The sequence below is a fragment of the Grampus griseus genome, assembly GCF_964374135.1.
Source record: "Grampus griseus genome assembly, chromosome: 1".
NCBI lineage: Eukaryota > Metazoa > Chordata > Mammalia > Artiodactyla > Delphinidae > Grampus > Grampus griseus.
Window position 1 is genome coordinate 182,872,078 of NC_139017.1, and position 8,115 is coordinate 182,880,192.

General features: G+C 66.6%; 1 protein-coding gene across 4 annotated transcripts; it reads left to right on the top strand.

Moving 5' to 3' along the window:
• The first annotated feature begins 928 nt into the window (after positions 1-928).
• MXRA8 (matrix remodeling associated 8) lies at positions 929-5,280 on the top strand. Of its 4 annotated transcripts, none has more exons than XM_082657197.1 (10): positions 929-1,032; positions 2,064-2,087; positions 2,186-2,491; positions 2,591-2,692; positions 2,806-3,285; positions 3,417-3,575; positions 3,785-3,821; positions 3,902-3,978; positions 4,072-4,152; positions 4,329-5,280. In XM_082657197.1, exons 1-10 carry the CDS (start codon positions 984-986, stop codon positions 4,397-4,399), a joined length of 1,386 nt encoding a protein of 461 aa, XP_082513323.1. In that variant the 5' UTR covers positions 929-983; the 3' UTR covers positions 4,400-5,280. The 4 variants fall into 4 exon arrangements, with proteins under 4 accessions (XP_082513323.1, XP_082513325.1, XP_082513324.1 ...); XM_082657199.1 differs by having other exon boundaries at positions 4,374-5,280; XM_082657198.1 differs by having other exon boundaries at positions 2,806-3,276.
• Positions 5,281-8,115: the final 2,835 nt, after the last annotated feature.

Sequence of the window (8,115 nt, forward strand, 5' to 3'; positions counted from 1 at the left end):
TTGTTTGAGGTTTGCTTAACTAGAAAGAGTGGGTTGGTACACAGTGCATGCTCTGTTATTTCACATTTGTTTACGTGACTCTGTAAGTTCTCCCAGAGCTTCAAATTTGTGCCTTCTGTTGGGAAGGCTCCCATACCCCACTTCATTTCCTCCCCTCTGGGAGGGGTGGGGGGTGATCCTGGGAGCACCGTACCCGGGTCTGGGTGGTGTTTCTGCTCTTGATGGTGGGCAGATGGGGTGGGGGCACCAGGACAGGGGGTCACCCGGCTCCCCGCTCAGCTCTCAGGGGCCTCACCCCTCATCCCCCTGGCTGGCTGAAGATGACTGATGAACAGCAGTGCCCATCATGCTCTCCGGAAGGGGCCCCCCTACCTCCCTAGGGCCCGTGCGACTCTTATCCCCACCTCACAGTTGAGGAAACGCAGCCCCCAGAGGCGAAGGGTCACCACAGGGCCAACGGGAAGACCTGGTGGTCTGGCAGCCTGGGGTCCTTGGGGTCAGACCCAGGATGCCTTTCTGCTCTCCTGCAGTGGGGGGATGCCTTGGCCAGTGTTCACTTACAGAGATGCTGGTGAGGAGATACTCCCCCCAGAACCCCAGACCTGCAGTGGCCCCAGAAGGGCTCTGTATGCATGTCACAGACACCCACGAGGCATCTGGGGCCATACCCTCAGGCCCCCCTGCCCCTTCTGGGCTGGGCTACTGCCACCTTCTCCAGGACCCAAGCCAGAGTGACTCCCCTCACCCTTGGGAACACAGTGGCCAAGGCCTGACACCTCCCACCAGGCCGGCCAAGGACCAAGGACCGGGGGAAGGCGGGGAGGCCAAGGGGCCGGGCAGGAGCGGAGGGGGCGGTCTGCTCTGATGTCACAGCGGGTGCTGGGGAGGGGAGGGGGAGGGGGAGGGGGCCGGGCTGTTTTTCTGGAGAGTTAGAGCCTGAGTAAGACAAAGCGCCGGCGGGCCAGGCGGGCCAGGCAGGCGCCATGGAGCTGCGGGCCCGGGTCCTGCTCTGGAAACTTGTGCTTCTGCAGAGTGAGTTCGGGTGTGGGGGCGGGGTCGGGGGGCGGGAGCCGCTGGTGGGTCTGAGCCCGAGCCCAGGGTTGGGGGGGGGGTGCCTCAGCTGGGAAGGGGTGGGTCTGGGGGCCTCAGAGGGAGCTGCTCACCACGAGAAGGCCCCCAGGACGTGGAGGTGGTGAGGCCTCACGTCAGGTCCCACAGAACTTCCCCTCACTGGACGCTGGAGACGGGCCGGGCAGGGAGGGAGGCCAAGGCGGGGGCTCCTCCTGGGCTCCCTGGCGCCCCCCGACTTCTCTGGGACGCCCCTCAGGCCTGTGCTTCTCTGTTGTCAGGAGGGGAGTGGGTGGGGGACTGGGGGGGGCTCGCAGGGTCTGCTCCCAGGCCCCGGAGCTCACCCCCCCCCACCCCACCCCTGCCGGGCTGGCCTGCTGACCCGGCACATTCCTCCATCCGGCTGGGCACCGGGCCACATCTCTGGAGCAGGAATTTGGCGTGTGGGGTGGCAGATGGTGGGGTCACTCCCCACTTCCAGCCTTCTCGTGCTTCAGACCTCTGCCCTTCGGGAAGGCCGAGGGGGCTCCTGGGTGGGGCGCCAGCCGTCTGAGGACCCTGGAGGGCGGGCTTGTGAGGCATGGCCCCCGGGCAGGTGCCACTCCGGATATGCACGTGCAGAAGCCCTGCAAACCAGCCCAAGGTGTCAGGCGCTGGTACTCTTGTGGCCTTGCTGCAGTGATGTTTAGGGTGGCCACCATTCCTGAATGTGGCGCTTGGTGACAGGCACACATACAGAGCTGGCCTGGCCCCACCACTCACCCGCAGCCTGGGCAGATGGCCATGAGGATTAAGCGGGGGCCTGGGAGAGGTGGGGGGGAAGGAGACCCCCGCCTCTGCCCTCCCGGCTTCTCTGGATTTACCTCCACCTGTTAAGAGGGTGTCACTAGCACCCACCTCAGCAAGGACTACCGAAGGGGCCCAGGGAGCCAAGTGGGGGCCGGTTCGGGTGGGTGACCCCTCCACAGTATGACTCTTGCTTCCTCTCCTTCCAGGCTCTTCTGTCCTTCTGTCCTCAGGTTAGTGACCACCCTCCCCTGGGAACCCTTGCTAGCCCCATCCTGTATCTGTCCCCTTGGGTCTCACCCCTCCCGCGGTCACTTCCCCTCTCCACCAGGGCCAGCCGGGCCCGCGACCCCCGGCAGCTCCGTGGTGTCCGAGTCTGCAGTGAGCTGGGCAGCCGGCGCCCGGGCGGTGCTGCGCTGTCAGAGCCCGCGCATGGTGTGGACGCAAGACCGGCTGCACGACCGCCAGCGCGTGGTCCACTGGGACCTCAGCGGCGGCCCGGCCGGCGGCTCCGCGCGCCGACTCGTGGACATGTACTCGGCGGGCGAGCAGCGCGTGTACGAGCCGCGCGACAGCGGCCGCCTGCTGCTGACCCCCACCGCCTTCCAGGACGGCAACTTCTCGCTGCTCATCCGCGGTACGGCCCGAGGGACCGAGAGGGGGCGGGGCTGCGGGGGCGCGGGCGGGGGCGCGGGCGAGGCCGCGGAGCTCATTGCTGGGTTCCCCCGGTGCGTAGCGGTGGAGGACACAGACGAGGGGCTGTACACCTGTAACCTGCACCACCATTACTGCCACCTCTACGAGAGCCTGGCCGTGCGCCTCGAGGTCACCGACGACCGTGAGTGTGTCCCACTCCCGGCCTGTGCTCTCCCACTCCTGCCCCCACCCCCCGCCCCGCTCCCTCCGGGCACCCTCCCGGCCCGGGGTCCCTGACCGGCCTCGCTCCCCCAGCCCGGGCCGCCGGCGCGCACTGGGACGGCGAGAAGGAGGTGCTGGCGGTGGAGCGCGGCGCGCCCGCGTTGCTGACGTGCGTGAACCGCGCGCACGTGTGGACCGACCGGCACCTGGAGGAGGCGCAGCAGGTGGTGCACTGGGACCGGCAGCCGCCCGGGGTGCCGCACGACCGCGCGGACCGCCTGCTCGACCTGTACGCGTCGGGCGAGCGCCGCGCCTACGGGCCGCCCTTCCTGCGGGAGCGCGTGGCGGTGGGGGCGGACGCCTTTGCGCGCGGTGACTTCTCGCTGCGCATCGACCCGCTGGAGCCGGCAGACGAGGGCACCTACTCCTGCCACCTGCACCACCACTACTGCGGCCTGCACGAGCGCCGCGTCTTCCACCTGAAGGTCACCGAGCCCGCCGCCCGGCCGCCCCCGCGGGACTCGCCGGGCAACGGTTCCAGCCACAGCGGCGCGCCCGGCCCAGGTGCAGGAGGCACGTCTGTGGCCCCCTCCGGCCCCAAATCAGGGACTCCAGCGTTGCGGGGGGAGGGCCCCGCGGGCTGAGGCCGGCCCGGGTAGGCGCGCTGCGCGCTCCCTGACACGGTCCCCGCCCGGCCCCCGCAGACCCCACGCTGACGCGCGGCCGCAGCGTCATCAACGTCATCGTCCCCGAGGGCCGGGCCCACTTCTTCCAGCAGCTGGGCTACGTGCTGGCCACGCTGCTGCTCTTCATTCTGCTGCTCATCACGGTCATCCTGGCCACCCGACAGCGCCGCCGCGGAGGTGAGCGGGGGGTGGGGGGGGACTCGCGACGCCGGGGCTGAGGCCAGCACTGGGAAGCCTTTCCCGGCCGGAGGCGGGACTTGGGGCGCAGTGGTCCGAGCAGAGGGCCCCATGAGCCTCGTTGCCTGGGCTGCGAGGGTTCCTGTGGGCTGGGGGGGGGGGCGCTGGGGAAGGGGGAGGCTGCTCCCAACACGACTCTCCCTCCCCAGGCTACGAATACTCCGACAAGAAGTCCAAGTCCAAGGGGTGAGTGCCCCTTCCGGCTCTCCCGGGGACCAGGCAGACCTGCCCACCGCTCTAACCTCCCACCACCCTCCCGCTTCCAGGAAGGACGTGAACATGGTGGAGTTTGCTGTGGCTGCCGGCGACCAGCCTCTTTACAGGAGGGAGGACATCCGACTAGGTGAGGGAGACCAAAGGGACAGACTGTGGCGCCCAGGCCTGGGGTGAGGGAGGCACGTCTCTGAGACCTCACCCTGCTCTCTCCCTGCATCAGGTTACAAAAACAACCTCCTGAAGGAGAGGGTTGAGCTGTCCCACAGCCCCCTGCCCGCCAAGAGCATCGACTTGGACAAAGGTGAGCTGAGGTGCGGGGGGAGACCCCTGCCCATCTCAGAGCTGGGCTGTATCCCTTGCCACCCACTCAGAGCCCCAAGGCACCAGCCAGCCCTGCGGGCAGGAGTCCCCTGCCGCTTCAGTGCCCCCGAAGTCCCTGGGCAGCCCTGATGGTAGTCTGCCCTGTTTCCCCCGCAGCAGAGGGGCAGAGGGCAGACACCCGCCTGTCCCCTTGGCTTCCAGAGTTCAGGAAGGAGTACTGCAAATAAGGCGACCCCGGGCTCCTGGCTGGGCCAGCAGCTCTGCCAGCTCTTGTCTGTCCACCTCGGAAGACTCTTCCTGACCCCCATGCAGCTCGCCTGGCCCCCCTTCCAGCGGCTGGTCCCGCTGTCCTGGAACTTGGCCTGGACTGGTGCAGGGTGAGGCTGCCTCCAGACCCCTCTTGGGGGCCACCTGATCCTCATTTGCGATCGTGGGCTCCTTAGGACTCTGCCGGCACTGCAGCCGGGCCCCTTCCGCAGCCCTCGGCCGGTGCTCTTCCCTCCTCGCATGGCCACGACCCCGCTGATGTTCTCCAGTCTCTCAGGCTCTCCTGGCCTCTGCCCACTGGGGGCTGGGAGCCCCACCTCTGCAGGGAGAGGGCCGTGAGGGGGCTCAGTGGGGATCCTTGGAGCTGGGGTCAGCCTCAGGCCTGGCACTCCCACCCCTTCCTTGCCCTTTCCTTAGGGGAGCTGCCTGCCAGCTCCCCTCGACGGCACCCCGAGTTTCGCTGCCAGGATGTCTTGGGCTCTTCATGGTAACCCGAGGACCGCGCACTCCAGGCCCGGGGCTAGTGTCCCTCTGCGCTGCCTCCGGCCTCCTGGGGCCCCCTCTCTGCTTCCCACCCTGCTTCGGCCCTGTTTCCAGCAAGCTGCCTTGACAGTCACTAGGCTCCATGTGACTTCCGAGCCTGACTCCCTTCCCTCGGCCCCTCCTTGGGCTGGAGTCCAGGCTGAGGCCTCATTGGACTGCGTTTTGGCTGAGGACGGGGGGGGGGGGGGGGGGGCGGTGAGGATGGTCTTAGAGTGGCTGGTGCTGCCACTCCTGACACCCCATATTTGCTCATCCTGGGGAATCGCTATCATCTCAATAAAGACCACATCTGATTTTAGACTTGGCCCCAGCTGTGCCTCCACAGCTCCCGTCCATCTCCCCGGGGGGCAGAGTCTGGCCCTTGGGGACCCCCAAGTGTTCTCCTTCATCTGGAGTCCTACTGTCATCACCCATTCCTCTGGGTGGGAAGTCTGGGTCTGGGTGTCCTGAGAAGGGCAGCGTCGGAGCTGATTGTGTGCACTTGCTCCTGGCTGTGAAGCAGTTTCAGATCCTCTTCCAAGGGCTTACTGGACGCGAGGACAGAGGGCAGACTGTATCAGTTCAGTCCTCTGAGAAGAGAAGCAGATGCCAGGATGGGCTCAACGAGTGAGGAAAAAGGGGGAGGAAGCAGGTAGCGGGAGCTAGCGGGAGCGCCCTCAGAGGGGTGCCAGCAGGACAGGAGGGGGAGGGAAGGGAGCCGCGGTAGGAAGAAGCCTGTTTCTCCAACCCTGACCCCATCCTCCAAGGCCCTCAGGGACAGCAGGGGGCAGGAGGGGCGACTGTCACCCTAAGTTGGAAAACCCAGAGCGATGGGCTGAGATCATGACCTTCCGAATGAGGAAGCACGAGCCACCCACACGGGGTGGGGGGGGTGGCCCACAGGGGGCTCCCTCTGCATCCGAGCTCGTACCTGGAGGAGGTGAAAACCCCGGGGTCATTTTGATGAAGGCCCAGTTTCAAGCCCTCACACAAAGAGTCACGCACGAAATGTGTTCCTTACAGATCCTGGGGGGGCGGGGGTGTCTGTGTGCTGGGTGTGTGTGTGTGTGTGTGCACGCTGGGTGGGTGGGTGTGCGCGCTGGGCGTGTGTGTGTGTGCTGGGTGTGTGTGTGTGCGCGCGCGCGCTGGGTGGGGGTGTGTGTGCTAGGTGTGTGTGTGTGCGCTGGGTGTGTGTGCGCGCACGCTAGGTGGGGGTGTGTGTGCTAGGTGTGTGTGTGTGCGCTGGGTGTGTGTTTGTTCACGCGTGTGCGCTGGGTGGGGTGTGTGTGTGTGTGTGCGTGTGCTGGGTGTGTGTGTGTGCTAGGTGTGTGTGCGTGTGCGCTGGGTGTGTGTGTGTGCGCGTGCGCGCACTGGGTGGCGGTGTGTGTGCTCAGGGAGCCAGGGGAAGGGCAGTCCTCCATCCAGGTCACCAGTGACCAGGAGATGGCCAGCAGGGTAGCAAGCACCTAGAACTTGTAAGGTGGTTGCAGCAGCAGTCACTGACTTTCATGGGCTCAGCTCTGAGTGGTTATTTTAAAAGGTGCCCAGGAAAAGCAAGGCAGGAACTTGGGGTGGGAGTCCTGAGCGTTGGTCCTCATCTGAATGTCCAGGCTCTGGGTGTAAGCAGGACAGTCATACAGTGAAACACCTGGGCAGTAACTCAAAATAGCTGCTCTCTCGTCACACCCCCACAAGGACCCCACAGTGGCAACAGGAGGGAGGCTGGGGCACGGAGCTGTGACTCCCCCCAGCCCAGTGACCCCCGGCCCCAGTGGCCCCATGCCACTGGACAAGGCCCTTCCTGTCAGGACTCTTCTGGCCACAGACTCAGGCCCCTTGCAGGGCCCCAGCCCGACCACATGAGCATCAGTCCCGGGATTGGCTTCTGGCTACCAGCCTCTGTCCTGTGGCTTGGGCTGAGGGGCAGGAGTGCAGCTGAGGCATCAGAGCCCCTGCATCTGTGTGACTGGCAGCCATTTGTGCCTGGCCTGGGGGATCTGGTCCCCCGGTGAGCTCTCAGGGTCTTCCTCCCTAACCCTGAGCACCCAGAAGAGAGCCATGGCGGACCCTTCCTCTAAGGCAGTCCTGCCTGGGGAAACTGAGCCCCGAGGGGAGAAGGCCCAGGCTTGGCTGAGCGGGTGCCCACCTCACAGAGCCCAGGGGAGTGGAGGTCAGGACCCCTGCCTAGGCTCACCTGGGGGTGGTCCCCGGCCTGGACTCAGGGACTTATGGCCAAACTCTAGCTCCTCCAGTCAGTGATGGACTAATGAGGTCTCCTCTTGTGCTGGCCCACTGCGTGAGGATGGTCGTGACCCGACAGATGGGAGAGTCTCAGCTCCAGCCAGCTTCAAGGCGGGGCGCTGGGGACGGGCCTCAGAGCAGCATGTGCCGCCCACCGGCATAACTCTCAGGCCGCATCCTAGGGCCTCTCCCTTCTCACTCTTGCCAGCGTGGGCCTCCTTCTAGTGGCCTCAAGTTTTCCTCCTTGGGTGGGGGGTAGGGAGAGCCGCTCTCCCCATTGGGCTGGACCCTTCACAGCCGGAGGGGCGCTGCTCCGCGTCTCCCTTGACCCCAGGCAGGAGGACCCCAGGCAGGTTCGATGGAGAGCGGCCGGGAAAAGAATCCCTACACCTGCTGCCAGAAGCACCGTGCCCCTGCGTGCGCACACCTGCCCGCGCTGACCCCGCCGTCGCCTGAGCATCACATACACGTGCTCACACTTGCATTCCCTCGTCCACGGGGGCACCGGCATTCCCTTGGCCCGTGTTTCTCGGAGCCCCCGTGTGACTCGGTAGAGGGCGCGCCAGCTCGGAGCTGGCGCGGGGGCGCAATGTGACCGACTGTCCTCGGCTCCGGCCCGGACACAATTCTGTTTCCCGCGGTTCCCCCGCACCCCGCCGATGTGACCACGGCGCCTTCGGACTCTTAAGAGGAGGAGGACCGGAGCCTGGCCGCGCGGAACCCCTCCGAGGGCTCCAGGCCGGGTGCAGAGCTTCCTGAGGGCCCCCACCCACCTCCTCCCCGCGGGGCGCGCCCCGGCCGCCCAAGGGCCGAGAGCCGGGAGCCGAAGGCTGCCGGCCTGTGCACGCGGCGGCCGCGGGACGCACGCGCCACGGCTTCCCGGCCTGGACGCCGGCAGGGAGGCCCCGCCCTC

What these genes read in the sequence shown, in the direction of transcription:
- MXRA8 (XM_082657197.1), top strand. Translation starts at nt 984, where the DNA reads ATGGAGCTGCGGGCCCGGGTCCTGCTCTGGAAACTTGTGCTTCTGCAG. An exon ending in GCCCGGCCCAGGTGCAGGAG is followed by an intron (nt 3,286 to 3,416) that starts GCACGTCTGTGG and finishes CGGCCCCCGCAG; the next exon opens with ACCCCACGCTGACGCGCGGC. An exon ending in AAGAAGTCCAAGTCCAAGGG is followed by an intron (nt 3,822 to 3,901) that starts GTGAGTGCCCCT and finishes TCCCGCTTCCAG; the next exon opens with GAAGGACGTGAACATGGTGG.